This window comes from Anthonomus grandis, chromosome 3 (assembly GCF_022605725.1).
Source record: "Anthonomus grandis grandis chromosome 3, icAntGran1.3, whole genome shotgun sequence".
NCBI lineage: Eukaryota > Metazoa > Arthropoda > Insecta > Coleoptera > Curculionidae > Anthonomus > Anthonomus grandis.
The window spans coordinates 11,367,000-11,389,655 of record NC_065548.1 but is presented as its reverse complement, the minus strand read 5'-3'; the positions used below and the strand labels follow the sequence as shown (position 1 = coordinate 11,389,655).

The 22,656-nt window shown below is 33.4% G+C and overlaps 1 protein-coding gene, 1 long non-coding RNA gene and 1 other non-coding gene across 5 annotated transcripts in view; 2 read left to right on the top strand and 1 right to left on the bottom strand.

The window, feature by feature from the left end:
* LOC126734326 (uncharacterized) overlaps positions 1 to 22,380 on the top strand; it is a 28,726-nt gene extending 6,346 nt beyond the window's left edge. Inside the window, exons 2-12 of one of the 3 annotated variants that reach the window (XM_050437902.1) lie at positions 10,065 to 10,221; positions 10,278 to 10,487; positions 10,549 to 10,723; positions 18,505 to 18,674; positions 18,729 to 18,791; positions 18,883 to 19,063; positions 19,376 to 19,520; positions 19,575 to 19,793; positions 20,050 to 20,202; positions 20,257 to 20,493; positions 20,548 to 22,379. In XM_050437902.1, the coding sequence (XP_050293859.1) occupies positions 10,114 to 10,221; positions 10,278 to 10,487; positions 10,549 to 10,723; positions 18,505 to 18,674; positions 18,729 to 18,791; positions 18,883 to 19,063; positions 19,376 to 19,520; positions 19,575 to 19,793; positions 20,050 to 20,202; positions 20,257 to 20,493; positions 20,548 to 21,883 (2,997 nt within the window). In that variant the 5' untranslated portion in view covers positions 10,065 to 10,113 and the 3' untranslated portion in view covers positions 21,884 to 22,379. Of the gene's footprint in view, positions 1 to 10,064; positions 10,222 to 10,277; positions 10,488 to 10,548; positions 10,724 to 16,363; positions 16,769 to 18,504; positions 18,675 to 18,728; positions 18,792 to 18,870; positions 19,064 to 19,375; positions 19,521 to 19,574; positions 19,794 to 20,049; positions 20,203 to 20,256; positions 20,494 to 20,547 lie in introns of those variants that run through there. The other 2 variants (XM_050437901.1, XM_050437903.1) reach the window with 2 other exon arrangements.
* On the top strand, positions 4,366 to 4,437 carry Trnat-cgu (transfer RNA threonine (anticodon CGU)). The gene has a single exon. It is a non-coding gene; the product is annotated as a tRNA-Thr (tRNA).
* On the bottom strand, positions 10,731 to 11,622 carry LOC126734327 (uncharacterized). Its single transcript, XR_007660023.1, has 2 exons — positions 11,177 to 11,622; positions 10,731 to 11,119 (listed from the first exon to the last, which is right to left on the bottom strand). It is a non-coding gene; the product is annotated as an uncharacterized LOC126734327 (long non-coding RNA).
* Positions 22,381 to 22,656: the final 276 nt, after the last annotated feature.

Sequence of the window (22,656 nt, the reverse complement as noted above, 5' to 3'; positions counted from 1 at the left end):
TATTATAATATAAATATATAAAGAAAAAATATTAAATAAATTAGATTAAAGGACGCCAAATTTTATTTTATTCAATTTTTATGATCCTTTATTTATTTTTCCCTTAAAATAATGTTCTTGATGATTAACAAATTAACTATTTAAAAATATCCAATTTATTGACATAAAAAACTCTAATTAAAAAAACTATTCTAATATAGAACTAAAATTATGTGTAAAGCATATTTATTTTACTCTATTTTTTTTTTATGTATTGATTTTTTAGGTAAACAATAAAATGGTAAAATATTGTTAAAAATTAATATTTAATTAAAATACGCATGAGATAAAATATTTACATAGAAGAAATTTTAATAAAGTGTGAAAATTCTATAGAGTTATTCTTATCTTGACCTTTTCGTCAATTTGGCGTTTTTTAGTGATTTTGACCAAGATTCAAAAGAAAAATAGATAAGAAATAGACGAAAATTTAAAAAAAAATCTATTTTGATAATAATAATAATAATCTTTATTTAGCATAAAAAAAGCTACATATAAAATATATTACATTTTACGAAATTCAATGAAAATATAATACTTTCATAGTCCCAGCAGTATTTTCAAAGAAAAAGTTTTTTTTTACTCAATTTTAATTAAAAAAGCTAACAGTCTAAATTCCATATATTCGAACTTTCCGCTAATATCCGAAAATACTCTAAAGGAGCATTATTAGGGATATTTTAAGATATTTATGCAGTTTTTCCAATATTGGAAAAGAATTATTTAAGATAATTAGCGATAATCAGTACTAATAAAATTTAAAAAAATATTATGGATATTTGATTGACTAACTGCAGAAAGGGGCTATGTCACAATTTTAAAATTGTACAGGAAGAGGAAAAAACTACCTAAACTTTGCTTAAAGCTTATTTGACTATTGTTTTTTTGCGGAAATGTACCTGGAGGTATATTTTTTATATCACCTTCGTCTCTTTTGGTGTTTTTAAATTTCCCATGAAGTTATTATCAATTTTGACATATGGGCATGTCTCCTTTTTAAAACAAAAACAAAATTCTATAATTTTGACATTTGCTTTATTCAAATAGTACATACTCATTCTACATCGCATTCTTTCTCACTTGTCGGCCAAGCCGAAATGATCCTCCAAAATTCCATATAATCCTCAGGAATAAATTTTATTGTATTTGATATATCAGTAATTTTTTTTTGTTAATTGGTATCTTTTTAAGGTATGCTTTTTTAGAACATTCAGTTAATTCTTTTTCAGCATTTCTAAGCCGGTAAGTATTACTTACAGGGCAGTTTATAAACTCACGGCCAACTATCTGAGTGGTTGTTGAAATACTCAAATGTTGGAAGGATGCGATAGAAAACGATTTCTTTTGAGATCGTGGTACACTCTTTCCATAAGATTCATTACTCAGACAGGTTCTTTTTTATTAAATTGTGGCCACCAACGTTTGAAATTGTATACAAAATCGCTAGACACCTGAACAGTTGAAAATTTTGCTAGATTTTTGCAAGCCTTGGAAATTATTTCAACATAATCCTGGATGGTGTAAAATCGTTCTATTTTATTAAGCTGTCGTTTAATTAGGCCGAAGTCACGGTCGCAAGGCATAAATGAATGGCCTCTCATTGGAAAGTACATTTCAATCCCATTAAATCTCTTGAATTCAACTAAACTCATTATAAAGCGAATCACGGTATTATTTTTATTCTGCCCACTACAGTTGTCACAGAAAATGTGAAGAGTTTTATACTTTTGCAAGCTTTGCTGATCTAAGTAATGCTTGAGAAAAGTGCATAAGTCATTTGCACCTTTGCCCGCCTCCCCTTCATGGTAGACATAACAAGCAATATTATTAGTTCCTAAATTATGTATCCCAAAAGTACAAATAGTGAGCTATCGAAAGTAGTACAGATCTTGAACCGGAAGTTGTGGTAGCGATACATTCGCCATGAAATCAATGCAAATACCTAAGGTCTGCTCATCTTCAGTACAGCGCTTTTTTACCCAATCTAGAGCAGTATAAAACTTCTTGCTGCGTCTCTTGTGGACCATAAGCTCAGCAACTGCTACTCTTTTTGCATTATCGTTAAGACAATCACTCTTTATTTTAGCATTAAGTTCCTTGCAGGTACTGCAAGTGTCTTTTGCTGGTCTAACAAATTTTAAGTTGTAATTTTCTTTAAAATAGGACCAAAAAAATTTGTAAGAAATTTTATCAGTCGGGTGTTTTTCTCTAAACATCTCAAACATTGTCTTTACTGATAATTTGCAATCTAGATAACGAATTTCTTGGCTCGTATAATGCGATATTTTTACCGGATAGGATTCAATGTGGTTCCGGATATTTGCAATAACAGATCCTTTTATTGCATTTCCACTTACATTTTTACCGCGCATATCCTGAGGGGTTTTGTGATTTTTTAGGAGAAAAACAATACGTTCGCATCGCTTCTTAGAGATTCCATAAATTGATAGAAATGCTCTTTTACAAGTCTGTATTCTACTTGAACCATTAAGAATAAAATATTTCACACTTAGACTTTGGTTTACTTTTAGAAGCGTCTATACTACCCCTTTTTCGTGAAATGGAATGTATTTCTAAGAGTCCTTGTAAATGCATATCTTGTAAGTCTTTTGTTTGCAAATTACAAAACAAATTAAGCATACTTTGTTTTTCTTCTTCAGTCAGTCCACTTAAACATTTCTTGTAACAACTAAAAGGATAAACTAGTTTGCCTAACGATGATTTAAAAAACCCCAGACTTACCATAAATCACCCGCAACCTCTTTGGCAGGAATGCATTTTCCAGAATAATTTACATGTTGGACGCCTTGCAGTTTTGCCCTTTTAATATAATTTCTTTTATATTTCTCAGTGTTCACAACACCTTTTTTTCGTTTTTTTGGGATATCTTCAGATTCTGAACTCGAACTAATTTTTTCTCTTCAACTTAAATAAAATGAAATTGTAAATGAAATAAGCACGTGTTGTTTCCTTGTTTCTATGAAATTCTAAACAGAACTAAACGACTGCGTTTTTTATTACTCAGCCAGGAAAAACCAAAATAAATCAGAGCGGAACATTAAAATAGGTCCCCGAATCTCTATTGCATTTTAGTGATTATATTATCTGGTCTTTTGTATTGGTGTGCGAAACTGCACGAAAAGAACCGAAGTCAATAGTTTACCGGAGAAAGGTTACTTCTCCAGGACATATCCCCTTTCTGCGGTTAGCGAGAATTATAATGCTATCGAGTAAATGGTGTGACAATGTCGTATGTCCCGTTTATGCAGTAAACGATGTATTTAAGGTAATGAAATCTAAATATATGAAAATGTGAATTTCCTAAGAAATTGGAGATGTCCCCTTTCTGCAGTTAGCGATTCATTTATAATTAAGGAAAAAATTACTTTATGGACTCATAAACGCTTCCAAGAATGTCTCCACCATCATATTCAAACACTGTTATTCTCATTTATGAACGTTTACAAATACTGTAGAAAAAAAAAGGGAATATTCAATATAAATTTAAAGTAATGTTCGAGCAATGAATGTCTATTGACATTTTTTGGGAACTCGATACTTTTTACGAACATGCTGAGGGAATACGTTGAATATTTATGACTTTAGTTATTAGAATTTTAATTATAAAAAAATATTCGTCAAACGCTTTCGTGCTTGTTTGAGTTTAGGTTATAGTGAATTAAGTTTCGCTTGAAATTTGGGCGTGGCAAGTAATTTATCTGTTGACATGAATTAATGAATACATAAAAAGTTTTGCATTTCAAGTTTACTGATGAAAAATGTAAAATTGCACTATTTGTCCAAGATGGTAGGATTTGTTTTTGTGTTACACATGAAACTTCATAATTTCATACCAATTTCCAAGTTACCCATATTTATTTAGTTTCAATACCTCTCATGGACTTTATACCAAAATAATCTTTAGATTATATAGTGTTTCATTAATTGGAATGTTTCGGGCATGTTGTACTAAAAAATAACTTATAAGCAATTAATAATTAAATATAACGAATTTTTGAACCTTAACGGTTATAAGAAAATATGTAATTATTTATTCCCCCATGCATAATAATAATATGTGGAGCCTCTGCCACTATATAATTAAATTCAGTTATGCTAATGCGGAATGTAATCGCTCGTCGCCATCTGGTGTCCGTAACTAAATTACCAAGATTTACGCTACTTTTTGTTGTTTTTATTCAATTTTCAGTCACATATTTGTTTTACCGTTACGAATGTTTCAAATATAATTGCACGTACCTCGTATGATTGCGATTCGCGCATGCCATTAATAAGATAAGCGGTCATCGGAGACCTTCAGCCGTAGCCTCTTTAGCTCAGTGGTAGAGCACTGGTCTCGTAAACCAGGGGTCGTGAGTTCAATCCTCACAGGAGGCAGGTACTTTTTTTTATTTTTTTTCTGATGATTTTTTGTGGAGTTGTTTGAAGTTTTGCTGTATTTTTTTTCATTACTGTTTTTCATGTGGTTTTTTTTTAAATTAAGTTGAAAATTGTATTTACAAAATTAAGAAAAAAATAAACATTTTACAAATAAATATATAGTGAACCTTTTTATAAATTCTAACTAAAAACTGAAAATGAAAAAGTGGAGAGGAAAGCCAACAATTAAATTGTCATTTATACACACACAGGGCCGTATCTAGGGGGGGGGGGTTTGGGGGTTCAAACCCCCCCCACGAAAATCTTATAACGTAAAATAAAATTGAAACGACTGGTAACTATAACTCTTTTTTTTTAATTTACTTTTTAAAGTTTTAAAGGTGTCCAGGCTATAATTAAAGAAAAATATCCAGCAGCAATATATGTGCACTGTAGTGCTCGTTCTTTAAATTTAGCTCTTGCCCATTCCTGTATTCTGAGTATCAGAAATTGTATTGGAACAATAAAATCTATTGCAAATTTTATAAAAATATCAGCTATGCGCACTGAGATATTAAAAAATAAAATTAAAGACCATGTTCCAAATAGTAAATGGAGTAAGTTAACATCCATGTGTGAAACTCGGTGGGTGGAAAATCATGATGGACTAATTAGGTTTACTGAAGTTTTTAAACCCATTATTGAAACATTAGAAGAACTAAAACAAGTAAGAGACATCGAAACTTCTTTAAAAGCTTTGCAGTTCCTTCGAGCTATTATGACCAGTGAGTTTATTATCAGTATGTTAACAGCGTCCACTTTATTTGCTTTTACTCTACCGTTATGCAGAATTCTCCAGACTGTGGATTTTGATCTAGCGCTGTTGAGCATGTGAATACTGTTATTAGTAAGGTCAGGAATATGAGACTGAATATAGATCAAGAATTCAAAAATATTTGTAAAAAATCTGAAGCTATTATAAAGTCTATAGATGATGAAGAATGCATAAAAATACCTAGAATAGTTTCACGACAGCAGAATCGTTCTAATGCCATGGTAGCTACTGCAGAGGAATATTTTCGAATCACAGTTCCAATTCCTTTTTTTGATCAATTTATAGAAGAACTATCTGCAAGATTTGCAAATCACGAAAAATCACTTTCATTGTTATATTGTCTAGTACCAAATATGTGCGAAGCACACATAGTAAAAATGGAAGACTTGTTACCATATGAGGAATTTTTAGACCTAGATACGTTATCTGCAGAACTACAGTTATGGAAACAAAAATGGATTAAGCTGCCTCAAGCAGAAAGGCCAAAAAATGCTCTTGATGCATTATCAGCATGTAATCCATCTTTGTTTCCCAATATTCATACTCTGTTGCAAATTCTGGCTACGTTACCTGTATCTACAGCCTCATCAGAACGATCATTTTCATCGCTAAGGCGTTTAAAAGACTATTTGCGCAATTTAACTGGTCAGGAGCGGCTAACAGGACTTGCCCTTTTAAGCGTGCATAGAAATATTATAATTGATACCGCAGAGGTCTTAAATCGTTTTGCGAGGGAAAAGCAAAGAAATATTCAGTTGTTATTATAATTACTATTTTTAAAATTTTAACGTTGTTAAATGTGTTTTTAATTTAAACTGGTATCTTCTTTTAGTAAAACCTATTTATAAATTAAAGTTTTTTTTATCCCTAATATCTCAAATGTCACTGGCCTAACCTCCCCCAAAATTTTGGTCCAGATACGGCCCTGTACACACATCTCCAAAATTCTTGGCGCCCCTTGCTAAGTTTTGCTGTGTTTAATTTAAGGTTGTCATGTTTTGTATATCAAATCAAATCAAAATATGCTTTATTGTCATAAGAGATAATTTTGTCGACAAAGCTGTATGGGAAGAATGGCATTACCATACATAGGTACAAACAAAAAAAAACACATATACAATACACAAATCATACATAAGTATAAAATAGCAACTAAAATAATGCTAAAAAAAGAAAATCTCTTACAGCAAAACTTAAGTACTACATACACATTTCTGACAGGGCACAGACAAATATTCGTCAGAAAATATAAAATAGCAATATATATATAAAGCAATATAATATGTTAAATTATATCTAAAAAGAAGTAATTTACTTCATAGTAGCCTCTTGCAACCAACAATTTTTTAACCCTTTTCCTAAAAACTCTATTACTTTGCACTTCCTTAATATCCGCTGGAAGATGATTAAACATTTTTTTACCATCAAATATACATGACCTTTTTATTAATGAGTTTGAGGGTACAGGCAAAATCACATCATTAGCCCTTCTGCTGCTATAATGGTGGTATCTCCAACATTGACATCTCTGTACTTTTTGTAAATTAAGCACACCGTTTCCAGTATAAATAAAGAAGGCAACGTAAGGATTTTGTGAGTAATAAAAAGTTCTCTACATGAATCTCTTATACCTACTTTGCAAATATATCTGATAGCCCTCTTTTGCAAGATAAAAACACTCATAAATAATTAATTGGTATATTTACTATATTATTTAGGTTTTCAACACTAACATCACGCCAAAGTACCGTTGCATCTTCTGCCAATTGAATAAATATACCTTGTATATCAAGGTTTTCCATATCATTTATATATATCAGAAATAAAATGGGACCCAACACTGATCTCTGTGGGACACCATGTGAAACAGGCTGCTGTTTTGAGGAGGAACCACCTGAGGAAACACTTTGATACCTATCCTTCAAATACGATGCGAACCATTGCAGGCCGGCCCCCGAAAACCATAACACTCAAGCTTCCTTATATAAATACCTTTTTATCTTGGCATGGAAATAAACAACACTATGTGTCAAAAAATTGTTTTGGGTCGACGATATGCAGACGATTAAATTTTTGGTAAAATGCCAGCCAATTTGATTTCCCACTTTGATCAAGTAAGAATTAGTGGCCTTACATCAACAACGTTTATCAAGACACTAGATTGAGCGTCGTTTGTTTACATATTTCACGTACTTCGATAAGGCCATTATCCAGTATCCACCACCTTAAGGCCACCTTCCAGGAAACTGGCAGTTTTGCACGAAGATCATTATATATTTCTTCTTATATCCCAGAGCACGATGCCTTAATTTTTGGAGGTGATTTTAATACAGATTATAGGTCTCTTTCAAATAGTACCAGACCTTTTAGTACTGTTTCAGGCAAGTATAATTTAGCGCAAATGGTCTCTCACCCGAATATATAATAACGTCGCCACTCTGTTGGATGTCATAATTAGATGAGATAGCTCCCTGGTAGATGACTATGTTATCATACCTATGGATGATATATACATTAGATACAGTTGATGGTATATGGTAGAGTTTTGAAATAATAATATTTTACAATTATTTGAAACATGTAATCCTATTACTACTGGCAGAATAACAAAAGCGAATGCTCCTTGGCTGACTACAAACCTGAAGTTAATCATGCGATTAAGGGATAAAGCACTTTTAAAATATAAACAATCTAAATCAGAATTACGTTGAAACTATTACAAGAACCTTAGAAATTTAGTAAATATAGCGGCCCAATAGGAAGGAAAACTCTTAACATACCCTAAGGGCCGAACACTTAAAATACTTAAATATTAACTCAGACACAACTTCGACAAATGATTTTAACAACTTCAAGCCCACTGATTTTAGCAATTATCGACAATAAATAAAGCAATTATTTCGATCCTAGTATACTTTTATTTGAATTCGCTGAAGTTTCACCAGAGCTGATTAAAACCTTTAATAGTATTAAATTAAGGTCTACTGGGTCCGATAATATAAGTTTAAAAATGCTGACCTTTGTTCTTCTTTAACTTTTCGATATTTTCATGTTTATTATAAATAAATATCTGCTGACTAATTTCCTAAGCAGTGGCAGTTTGCAAAAAAGTATTCCAATTCAAGAAAATACTAGCCCTACTGAAATGTCGCATTATAGACCTATAAGTATTCTACCAACATCATCAAAGGTTCTAAAAACTCCAATTAAATTAATACTTAAATAAATATTCTCTACTACGGCCTGTACTACTGTAGGTTTTCCAACAGATCATAGTACGACTACAGCACTTCTTAAGATTAATGATTTTATTTTTAGGACTACTGACACCTGCTTCATATTGCTTGATTTTAGCAAGGCCTTTGACACCCTTCAGCATGACCTACTATGCAACAACTTAAAATATATTTACTTAAACAATGGATAAGTTTTTTCAAAAGCTATTTTTCGAACCGTTCTCAACGTGTAACTCTTAATGGCAATAAATCAGGTTATATTATAATTACACAGGACATTCCACAAAGCAGTGTTTTCGGTTCTTGCTGATGATACCCTAATTTATTTTTCGTTTCATAAAAATAACTATTTAAATGCTACCCTTCAAATTAATTATGACCTTACTGTTATTTCAAATATGTGTACGACCCATATTCTTGCGTTAAATAGCAATAAAACGCAAATATTAATTTTTGGGCCAGCTAAGGACTGCATATCTCTTATTATTGATTTTCGTATTATCTTAAATAATTTTACCCTTAAATTTAATGAATGTGGAACAAATCTAGATTTCTTGATTGACTATAACCTTAGGCTTGCTTCCCATGTATTTAAGCTAGTCTCTTCTTACTGCAAACGGAAAAATCTATATATTAATAAAACTATCCTAAATAAAGACATTTAGGTTCGTTTGTATGATCCGCTTACACTTTCCTCCACTACTCTGATATTGCCAAGGAGACTTTACAAATGATTCATTATGGCAACGCTATCACCTTTTTTAAATAGTATTATTACTCCTGCATTGTTCTAACTTGTTGATATTATGTCTTTAATGATAGATTGATTGAATAATACTTGAATGGCTTCAAGTCTTCGCCCATTTTTTACACTTCTGCTATTATTCGGTCTTCTCCTGGGCAAAGACAAGAGAGCCATGTGTATTTCGTGAAAAGTGACAACAGGTATTTTTTCAAAGTTGACATTTTGTATCACTATTTCAGATCTTTTAGATTTGGAATTGATGACTTTTGAGATATCTGTGATATTTGTGATCAGTTTTAAACTCGATGCATGATTGCACATTGTTGTGCAGTCGTGTTCTTCTTTATTATTACATTATTCTTGTATTGTAGTTTCTGTCGCCTTTTCTGAATTTTTTTACTGTATCATATGAGGGATGATAATAAAATTATGATTCATGTATAAAAATATAAATGAAGGATATAAAAAACAAGTGAAAAAGTTGAATTCTCATTTATATATCCTTTGTTTTGAAATATTGCAAAAAAGGACTTTAACTGCGTCAAAGGAAAACTGTTTACCCAGTAAAGGGCGTAAAGGCATACAAATCATTGTATTTGCGTTATAAAATATATAGATATTCGCAGTATTCCTTAGTTGAACATTGGATTTTGGAATGAATTTCTTCTATTTGGAACGTGAAACTTTAGAACTTAGGTCTTTAGTAAAGTTTTCATTAGTTCTCCGAGCTTTGCGTATTAGGTGCTCATCTGCTTCTTCTAGAAAAGTTACCATCTAAAAAGTACTTCTTCATAATAAATATAATGAACTAAAAATATTTTTTTTACAGGCCTACCCACCAATCAGCCAACAAATAGTAATGTAGCTATTCATCCATTATGACTTCATTAACTTCAGACCCATCGAAAATGGATCATCACTACCAATCCAGTGACACCAGCGACCATGGACTTTTAAGCCATCATACCTGTACCTGTTGTAGAGAAGTAATTAATCGTAAAACATCAATCTCATCATATATTCATATTTTTTTTACTTTTAGTGTCTAGAAACCCCTGAAACACCAAAGACTGAACACCCCCGCCACCCTTTGCCATCGCCTCACCACCACGTGGTTAATTTAAGTCATACCCCTTTGCAGATGACACACCATGTGCATCTGAACCATCATAATCATCATCATGGGGCGGCCGTGCCGCCTGCCACCGCCTCGCCGAAGCCACAAGTGAAAAATTGCACTTGTCACTTAAAGGTGGGAATTTAGAGTAATTTTTATTGTAAATAAAAATATGAATTATTTTTTAACATTAAAGACTGAAAATGAAGCAGAAGAGAGACAAAATATCGAACCGAACGCACAGGGGAGGAAGTTGGATGAGGATAGGATAGAGGTGTCGCCCCTGCCGCCCGCTTTGCCGCCTCGGCCGCCCCCCAGACCGAGATACGAGGGGACTGGGAGTTTGAATTCGAGATATAGGCCTAGGATTGGTGAGTGATCAGTTTATTTTTTAGGAAAATCATCAATCATCTAAAATAGTCAACTAATTTATTTACACACTTCACTACGAAGACACGATTACTCACAACTATTAGAGATATTTAGTTTTATTGTATTTATTTATAACTATTATACATGTAATTTCGCGTCATTATTCTGAACTTTTACATCATTGAAATGCAACTATCGGCATGCGGCTCCTTATATACTCGGCAGAACGGTGTTCCGGAAGATTCCCGCTTAACCTTCGAGATGTCGGGCGGTGTACCACTTGTGTCATGCCCGAATGACGGAGAATCGGCTAGTTTCTCGGCGCTTACAATATCGTTGTTCATGTGTATTCGTATTTTTATTCTTCCGCATGGCGAATCAAGGGTTGTTCCAAACTGGATAATATTCGTGTACAATTTATTTTATTAGACGATATAAGTCACTGAACTTACAGCAGTTATACTTCGATTAGGTTATTACGATAATATTTATAGAGATTCACGGTATATTAAAAAGTAATATTCTACTCCGAGATGATTTTACCGGCCATTTTCTCACGAATCATAACAATAATTACCTAATAACCTCACCTTGCCATTTTAAAGTTTAATATAGCAGCTCGCCGACTGAAATTTTAAATTATTTTCTGCCAATTACGCTTCCTGCGGGCTTTGGCTTCAGACCGACGTGAATGCAGTGCGCTAAATTATCATTTACGCACGACAAATATTAGTCTTAATGTGACTTAAAGATATTGATATTGTTGATTGTGTAAAATACGCTTTAAAATGTGGTTTATTAATTTACACAATGTCACATTTCAATATATACATATGTCAAACATGTTATCTTCCTTTATTTGACGACTAGCTAGTGTCACCTAGAATAGTAAGGGCTTCCCCAGACGCTCCACTGCCGCTAAACAGTAAGCATCTCAACGAATTAGACAAAGTATATATTTCCACCATAACCTTCTGTTTATTCGTGTCAATCGAGCCCCAGGTAGGGCCCCCAGTCTTACCAGACAGCACTCGAGGAATTGCGCATTCATTCCTAATTGAACAGAGGCTTTCACACCTACTTGTGCGGGCATCTTCAAGATGCGCAAAATAAAAACAGATCTGTACAAACTTCTCATAATGGCCACATATCTACTCAAGATCAACTATTTCTCACATATTCACCACTATTAAATTTAGCAGCCTGATTTAACCAGTAAACACAACTCTTATTCCAACACACCAACATACACACATTTCTCTCAATCGTTGCTTTCTGACTGCCTTATTATATATTTTTGGGTGTCCTCTTGACTCAATCAATCTTAGAGATCTTTAGCAATATACGTTATTTTAAATATATCAAGTTATTAAGTGATTATGGAATTAATTAAATTGAGATAGAATTATTATAGATCATTAAAAGAGTTTTGTTTTAAATAAGAATACATATATTAAAATACAAAATAAAAAAATATATAATATAATAAAATGATAAAAATAAAATATGTTTTACAATTGATAAATAGCAATGATATTGTAGCGTTTTTCACTGTTCATTTAGGTGTAAATTAAAACACTCGATAAAATAGTAAACTGATATTTATTATACACGTACCCACTACCAGAAACATTATTTACACTTTATTGCTACTACTAAGATTTATTTCTTACCGTTCATTCAAGGGCTCCTTGTATATTAGGTGTAAATCTATTAAGGTATTTATTCTGTAAGTGTATATATTAGGTATATTCCTCTAATGGCATAGAATATTTGGTATGTTCACAGCTATTAAGATCGTTACAATATGTTAATCAAAGGAATAATTTATGAAGAGAAATTTACGAGATTTTCGAAAAAGTAGCTTTAGATGGATGGAATTTTAGAAATTCCTTAGCAGAAGTTAATGTCTACTTACAAGAATATTACAGACTCTTAAAATGACCTGATTCCTTATAATTTAGTTTAGAATGTTCAAATATTCCGAAAATAAATTCTACAACTTTGCCAGATGACTTCAATAGCTGCAAGAAGTTTAAGACTTAATAGAAGTTTCCATTTTACATTGTTCAAGTTACATTTTAGTCTAAAAGGAGTATTTTATATCAGCCTTCACAATTGACAGAAATGAATTTAATTGCCTGAAAGTTGTTTAAAAGCAATTGGATGGATATTCCAGGCTCTCATGCTGAATCTGAGTGCTGGAAAAAGACTCCGAAAGTACCTTATATTCCTGCATATTTATATGGTACATTTGATTTGATGATCTAATACTTAGGAAATGTTTAAGATTACTTGAGAAATGATTGTGAAAGTGGCACAGGTTTCTTATAATTTAATTTAGGATGTTCAAATATTTAAAAAACATAGCCCTATAATTTTGTCAGGTAACTTCAATTAATTGCAAGAGGCTTAAGACTGCTTAGAAGTTTCTCCTAGGCTTTCAAAATGGCTTAGATTCCTGAAATAGTAAAGTAATATTTTGGCCTGGTAGGCGTTTAAGAGTGCCCCAAATCGACATTGACAATTGGAAGAAAAGAAACAGTTGACAAATAGCAATGACGTATTAATAAAGTGATATTGTGTGAAAAAAATTTACAGATTTTGAAAATATTAGCTTTAATTGCCTAAAAGTTGTAATTAGATGAATATTTGAAGCTCTCCAGCAGAGTCTGATTTCGGAAAAAATACTCCGAACTTACATTATAATTATTACTGGGCTGCCAGATTATCTTTAGTTAATTAGAGACCCCTCTCTCTCTCTCTTTCTCTCCACACTTTTGGTAACCAATTGTAGGCCCTGAAGAGTTGCGATCGAATTGAATCGTTTTCGTAAAGATGTACTATGTGAGTTAAGACTTGAATCATACTCGAGATCAAAGTAAGAAGTTGTTCGCTATTTTCTTAGTGGCCAATTGGAGGTCCAAGAGTTAAAACACAAATTGAAAACAGAGTTTATTAATCGAAAAGATTTAGTCAACGTGATTCCTATTCGTCCTATTGCCTTTTACTCCTTATACACTAAAATAGATATCTCTCACTAAGCTATTGGTGACCAATTGCAGTCCATAAGGTGGTAGGGATTATGCTCTAATAATAAAGGGAAATTTTATGAATTTATGAATTTACAGATTTTAGAAAGATGGCTTTAATTACCTAAAAATTACTTAAAAGTAATTGGATGAATATTCTAGGATTTCAGGCACACTCTGATTTCCGGAAAAATACTCCGAAAGTCTCATACCTTACATTCCTGAACTGCTAGATTATCTTCAATTTCTTAGAAAAGTACTTGGAAGAATATTAAAGACTGAAAGTCATCTGGATAAGTTATAATTTAGTTTGATTATTAAAAGATTCAGGAAACATATTCTAGAATTTTGTCAGATGACTTTAAGGCTGCATAGAAGTGTCTTTAAGTCTTTCAAAATGACACAGTTTCCTAGAAAAGTCAAGTTACATTTTGGCTTAAAAGGGGCTTAAGGGTACTTCATATCAGTATTAACAATAAATATAATAGTGGACAATTTCAGGCTGTCAAGAAGAGTCTGATTCCTGGAAAACGATTCCGAAAGTACGGTGAATTCCTGAATTGCTAGATTATCTTTAATTACAAATGACACAGGTTTCTTATAATGTATCTTGTTTAAATATTTGGAAACCATAATTCTACAATTTTGTTCGTTGACTTTAATTAATTGCAAGAGGTTTAAGACTGCGTTTCTTCTAGTCTTTTAAAGCATTTCATTTTGGTCTGTAAGGAGCTTTAAGGTACTCCATATTGACAATTGGCAGACATGACAGTTGACAGATAGCAAAAAAATGTATGAGGAACATGGATATTTCTTGCAATATTTTTAATATATCCCTAAAATATTCTTCGTTTAATAATGCTGAAATATTTGAAGATCGATTGATTAAAGAAAATTTGACATTTTTAAGATCCAGCACATTTGTCATTTTAAAACTTGGAAAAACAATTTACCTGCCACGACCAAATGTAAAACTACATGTGTAAAAACTTTATGTGTAATACTTTATGTACATACAATATTTTATGTGTAAAACTTTTTTTACCAATATTTCTTATGCCTCGACTCACTGTATAACCGCCCGTTTAAGCTAAGCTCAAGATTACTTTTTTATAGGCGTAACAGCCCGGAAAATTACAAATTTTTAATAAAATCACGACAATCGTGGTCTTTTGTTTCAATAAAAGGTCAAATTATACCATAAACGTACTTTCCAATGGGGCCTGGTAAACAATTCAATTACTTCAAACCGTATAATAAAAACCCCCCATGGGGATGACAAACACGCAACTGCACTGTATTTTTAATAAGCTACGCTCGGACTCTATCAAGGACTGTAGTCCGTCTTTTTTTAAGTTCCACGTGTTAGAAGGGGTGAGAAGCTCTAAGGGCAAAGCTGGAAGCGTTGCAAGGGCAAGGGAAGGGATAGAAATATCGACTATTAGAGTGAAATGTCGCCAGGCGTCGCTATAGAGACTGGATCGAGTAAGGGACGGATTCTGGATTTATCTATTTCCAGAAAAGTAGTAAAATAAAAACACTATAAAATTTTTTTTTTTAACTTTTATGAAGCCAAGCTTGCTTTACCATGTTGTCAAAAAGACCTAAAATAATTGAGGTTAATTACTATCATTAGCAAATGAATGTGAAACAAAACAAAACTGTATTATCATGTTGCCTTTGCCATCATGTTTATTGGTTGGCGAGATCCTTGATCAAGGCCTAATTACCTGGGATAACTACCTGAAAAATTACTTCAGAAACCCCAGTACTATATTAGAAGGAGTGAGAGCAGAGGAATGAAAGGATTAGGTCAAAAAAGACAAAAAATATAAATATTTTAATAGTTACCCATACCTACTACACTTGACATGATCTTTTGAGGGAAAGATCAGCCGCTGCATAGGAGGGTTATAGACAGCACTACAACGCTTTTACGCTTGGCATCTTTTTTGGAAAGGGGTTCCAATCCAACCTAGCCAGATTAATAATATTTACTTCTGAGTAAACCGTAGTATCAACGCTGTAAGCTACATAGCTCTGGTTTATCTTTACACCGCTACTAAGTCCCTATACTAGGATCAGCTTAGTAGCGGTGGATAACGCTAACCTAAGTGGACCCAATTAACTTGTTTTGTTAACTGATACCTTAATTGGATTTGGAACCCGTATTTATACAGTATGACAAATTGCTAACGTTGTAGTTTTCTTTTTAAATTAATATAGATGTAAGTTGTTTGGCTTATTCGATTGTTTACGATATTTTGGCTCAATTAGTGTAAATGTTTATTAAACTGACATTGCAAATAAAATGCAATGTACAGGGTGTGATCTAGTTGACAATACTTAGAAGTTTGTTTGTAGTTGACATTCAAACTAAAAGTGTCAGAAATATGAGTTATTACAATCTTTCATCTTTATCTGTAATAAGCTTCTACTCACTTCAGAAAATCAAAGCTTGCGAGAATTTTCTGAATTCAAGAGGTCTTTATTAAAGACCTGCAGACACCTGGGTAACCCATCAATTTTCTACACAAGTGATATTCTTCGGAAAATAACCTTCGACCGCCCCTGTCCGCTTTTCCACACCATCAAAATTCACAGACATCCAGTACAGCATCTGAAAACCGCCGCTCTTCGCCTATTATCCGTTCCCAGTTACGTTATCCACGCTTGATCTAAATCGTTTTTATTATTTTTTAATTTAAGTTAATAATTATATACACGAACTGTCTGTAATATTTTACAACGGAAAAGCCGTTAAACCGAAGTGAAAATTGTTACTTATGTGAGGTTGTGTTTACGTGAAATTCAAGTTATTTTTGTGATTGTTTGAATTGTTGCAAGATGAACCACAGTGACTATCGAAAATATTTTAACTGTGCCAACTGAAAATTGTAAAATAAAAGAACGTTTATATTGTAAAAATGCACGGTTACCCGGTAATGCAAGTGGTCCAGTACCACATACCACCTGCCATGGTACCGCCACATTGTATGCCGCCACATACAGGTTGGTTAATTAGCTTTAACTGTTTTTAATTAGTTTTTTGCATTAGGGTTAAGTGACTGTTACTGAAGAACGTTGACATCTCGCAACTCTTTATTATTCTATTGATATAACACTTTAAGGAATATTGTTAATTTTGTCTGGCATTAAGGCACATGATCGTTATTGTAAGTTGGGAAGTCAACTTTTTTTAAATGTAGTAGCAATTGAATTCTTTTGCTTGGAACGTGGTTGATAATTCAGTTTTTTGTTTCAAAGTTAAAGGACCAAATAATAATGCTTACCAACGCAATTTCTAGGATAGTCTCTTTCTTATATTTCCTCACTAGTCCTAAAAAAAAGCATAATTTTTAGATGATTTTAATGGAAACGTCAAAGATCCGCCAACATTGAAAAAAATTATGTAAATATTGATATGACTTAGGATTAACCTGGACGTCTTACTTTTGTTGAAAAACGTCAACGTCCAAGGAATATCAAAAAAAAAGTTAAAATAATTTGATGCCTTTATCTGACTGATTTTAAACAAACTTGGAAAATTATCAGAAAAACTAAAAAAATTATATTAATTCAATAATTTATGAAAAGGGAAAAGAAGTAAAATCAGATATTGAAATGGCAGTAGGTAAAGAACTGGCCAATAAAATATCTTAACCAAATACTAATGTATGTCAATGAAAAATCAGTTGAATGAATCAGTTTTAAATTCTATGTTCTTTAGACATAACTGAAAATGAAATACTAGAACAATATGAGATTAAAAATCTCAAAAATAAGTCTTATCCTAGTACCGTCGAGATTAGTGTACTTATATTAAAATACTTAAGATTAAGCCTTTATAATATTTAATAGATCTTATTTTTAATACTAGTTTTTTAACATTTCGAACAGCCTTTCTATACAAATATTCCACATATTTTCTTTTTTCTATACCAACAGTCAACAATATTTGATAGATATTGTTGTCATGCCATTTTATCTATAGCCCACTATCGGCACATCTACTTGACGCATTACTTTTGTCTTAGAAAATTACCAAAAGAAAATATATTTAAATTAGAAAAAAATCCAGATACTTTCTAGGCGGACTATACATTATACATTAAGTGTGCACACCAAGATTGTATCCATAGTGCGCATATATGTAATAATCTACCATATTGTATAAATTCGAATTTGAATTTATGATACCTCGGACTAAGATGGTGTAAAACAATTTCAGTCTATACTATTTTCTAGATCTTCTGGAAATTGTGGTTTTCTTACGTAGTTTAGTAGTTACTAAACTATTATTACGTTAAAGTAACTCCAAGTTATTTCTTCATAGAACACGTTAATGGAAGAGGAAAAACTTAACGATTAAACTGTAGAAAGCCGTAAAGAATAACTTAATTTTCACCATACGTTCCAGGCGATTATACTTGTATTTTACTAAAAGATGTTGATGACCAACCAGTCGTAAGAAATGACTTGATTTTTAGTATAAATTCGAACGTTTAACTGACATTTTAACCACCACTTTTAGCATCTAATAATCAACTAAAAAAAGGGAATTTCCGACCTATATATATTTATAATAAAAAACTCGTCTTTTGGTCCAAATTGGTAATTATGCAACGTAACTTAGGTCCTGACCCAAAACTCAACATATCTCCATCATTTTTAATTTTTTTTTATGACTAATACAATTTACATAAAAGATTTATTCAACAAAATTGTAATTTTAATTTTTTTATCAGCTTCTCCACATACAGGGGGCGTACGAAAGTATGTTTTCTGGTGCTGCGCATGCGGCGGACTCGCGACCATACTGGGCGCCCTCTTTCTTGCCGTTTATTTCCTGCTCAGAACCTACACATCCACTTTGGGTTATTTCGAGACCATTCCTACATTTGTACCTGCCACAATGGTAAGAACAACTGAACCACAAACAAACAAAAATTCAAATTTTTTACTTTTCCAGCTAATACTAACTGGGCTATGTATTATTAGCTTAGCGAGAAGAAAAAATCGATACAGCTACTTGGTAAGCTCTCCTTTATTTTATTGTTTTTTTTTTGATTTTTTTTTTGTTTTGACTAAAACTAATAGACCCATCATTAAAGAACGTATTACAGATAAAAGTGTGCGGCCTGTGTTGCCTGGTGTGCGCACTGACATGCGTACTAGTGACCATCACAACAACGGTCATTCACATGAATCGCCTTCAGACCCTAAGGGAGTGCGTGTACACTCAAAAAACACGCACCTGCACCTGTTACTCCATTTTATTGGAGGCTCAAAGCAGCACAGACGACAGTAAGTTATTTTCAGTATATGTGGAGCATCCACTTGGAAATTATTATATAAGATTCAATGAACTGCAAAAGCTTGGAAATAGCCAGCTATTCTTATCTATAAAATTAATATTTTATGCGACTATTATTAGGATATGGTTTTTCTCGCACGTGCTTCTCAAATTCATGATTTAAAATATGAATTAAGGCATATAGAGCCAAAAAGGTAACCCATTCAATAAAAAAAACATGAATTGAAATAAAACTAAATTGATAGTTCAAAATATACTCTATTTATATACGAACATAAAAAACAATTAATTAAACATTTTAGATATGAGATACGTCTTTGATAGCACTCCAGACTGCGAAGTGATACATGGCGCACTATACTCTTGCCTTCGAGTAATGTTTGGACTATCAGTAAGCGGCATTTTAGTTTGTATCTTCTCCTGTATGTTGGTCTATCAACTGTTAAGGTACAAAACCCAAAACAAAATTATAAAAACCATATTAAATACAACTTTTTATAGTCACGAGAAGAAAAAAATGTACTGGGAACAACTGGAACTGCGGTGCAGGTCGTTTTATCAGCAACACCCGGCACCACCGTCCAGTACCCCTGGCTCGCTTCGAGGCCCTCCAGTTCCCTCCACCACTTATTGCAGCTGCTGTGAGGAGTGTAGATATTCTACTGCAGCACCACAACCTCCTCAAGTATATCCTTGGGACACTCATCATGTAGCCGAAAGGTAAGAGAGATAGATGGAAAATGAAGGAAATTTTCATAGTCAAAATACTGCGTATGTTCTTCTCAGTTGCACAGCCATGAGCTTGTCCCTTTCAAGTTTCATTAAGCTAAACCTAATTCAAAATCTTTCTTAATTACTGATGGGTCACTTCGTCAATAAAAACCATTTCCCAAACCTTTTTCCAAGTGCAGTTTAAACTTTCTCTATTCTATTAAGTTTTGGTAATTTTTGAGACCCACACATCCCTTTTATTTAGATTTTGGACACCCGGCAGAGTGGGCAACTTCTACTCACCAAACCCTGAAGATGTTCCTTCGGTCAATGTTGAAACTAATAGAGGCAGACCCGGCTGGAGTTGGCGCAGGTTGCCATGGTCCAGAACTACTGCCGAACCAGCAGAAATTCCCAGGTAAGACTTTTAAAACTATTAAGTCAAAGAAGCTAAAAATTTCAAATGTTTCAGAGAGAACTCGCTGACCTATCAGGGGGCAGCTAGTAGCGCTGACAGCCAATACGGTTTTAGCAATAGGTCAGGTGACAACGCCCTGCAGAGCGATCAGACCTCTGGATCTAATGGTTCCTACAGTATGTTGGATAACAGGCCTCCTATAGGTGGTGTTTATGTGTGGGGTCCTCCTCCACCTTATTCTGATCCTAATTCGCCTGCTCGCAGGTTTATGGCTCATCAGTCACCGCAAAGGTAAGCAACGCAGCCTACTAAAAAAACCTTTAAATTGATTAAGTGCTTTTTTAGATATCACCATGCGCACCATCACGCTCACACTCATGAATCTCATTGCCAAATGAATGAAGGTGGTCAGTTTCGAGCCTCCAGACGAGCCAGACCCCAATCGAATAAAGACAACTATGAAAACACTACTGAACCGGAGATCCATCAAACCAACGAGGTTAATAGCGAAAGTACTGACACTTCCAGCTGTGTGGAACGAGTTTCTCATACCTTGCCAGTAAGAAAGGTGAAAAAAAGATCCAACAACGAGATGGCTTCTGTCAAAAGCACTAGTAATCAGCAAAATCATCCAAGAACCAACGTCCAGAGCGTCTTTGGTCAGCAAGAAGAGCAAGTGGAGAATGAATATCATGAACCAACTGTACCTGAAACTGCGGCAACGCAGCAAGAAAGTCAACAATGCAGATTCCTGCCCAGGTTGCAAGGCGTTGAAAATGCTGCCTTCCAGAAACAGGAACCGGGTACACCCAAACCAGAAACCACTGAGTCTGAGGTGTATTTTGCTGACGTAAGCAGCTGTTGTAATATTTCAGTACGAAATGATGGCCAGGACTCATCATTATATGATGAAGCCTTGGAGGGTAACAATGGGAGACTGATATCACTTCAAAAGCCCGTGGAAGTCGACAAGAAAGAAGCAACTAGTCAAGAAATCAAAGAGGAGGATGACTATTTGGCTCAGAAAATGGGAAACAGACAAAGTATTCGTAGTAGAATGCCATTTCCCATGCCAAGTTCAGAAGACTTAGCTGAGTTCAGTTCAGACCCTTGTATTCAACTGTTGCCCAAGGACATATCTCAAAATAGCTTGTGTAGTAGTGTCCAAACTCCTATGACAGAGACTACTGATGATACTCTATCACCAGAGGAGTGTTGCAGCAAAAACAACTACTTCCAAGAAGAGTCCATACATCGTCCATTCAATACGAACCAGTTTTTAGCTCCAGACGCACAATACGAAGTCATTCCCGAAGATGATAAATTTAGAAACAGTAGCAACCTTACCAATACGATATCGGGAGTGAATTTCGATCAAGGTAACTACTTTAACAAGAACTACAACGCTAGCCCCAAAAACGTCCCACCAAAAACCTTAAATCTGAACCAACAAGGGAGCAGAAGAAACATGGGAACGAACATATCCGCCCTAATTCAAAATTTAGGAGGGAATCCGGCAGGATTACTGTACGGAGATAAGACGGAAGAGGAGGAGGTACAAGGACTGGGTTGCCACAGTGATGGAACAATGGATTCTGGATGGCAGAGTGGATCGGAAAAGCAAGAAGGGAGGAATGGCGGACCAGAGGGCGAAGGAGGCGGAAGACCAGTAAATGTTTGAATAACAAGAAGTCAAAATAACAGTTAACAATAGAAATGTTACACTTGAAGTGAAAGTGAGGGATCAATAAAAAACTATTTTGACAAACAACATTGGTAACTAAAACAATTTTTGTTTTGGCAATATTGCGCTTGTTAAATAGTGTTAACATTGATAGATGACGAATGTTTGTCATGTGTCAGTTTTGGCAGATTGAAGAAATGTTGACAATATAGGTATATTATAGAATATTTATTTTTACTGATAGTGGAATGTTAAAATGAAATAAGGCAAAAGATGTGATAGATTTGTTTTAGCCTCTTTATTCTGAACTGTTTTAGTGTAAATATTGAAATATTTTGAAGACAGAAGTAGAATGTTTATTTTACGAATAAATTTGTAAGAAACTATTTAATATGAACGCGTCGAATAAATATTTATTATTTTAGGATAAGAAGCAGATTCTAATTTAAGTTTGATAAGATATTATATAGGATAAATAAATCGCGTTAGGAATAAAAAATATTTTGTTGAAGAAATATTTTTATGAAACAAAATAAATAATTGACAAGAATGGCTTATTTTGTTTTTAAATAAACTTTGAAAAAATGCTAACTAGTTTCCTTAAAAATCTCAGTAGATGGAGCGCTGTCATCGCTTAATGCAAAGATCGTAATCTAGTTACTTTTGTAAAAACAACAGCGTCATCTTATAACAATCAACGAAAAGTTTTAATACAGTTTCCTATAACTTTAATCCGATTTTGGCGCGTTCTTTACTTTTAAGTTAGCGAC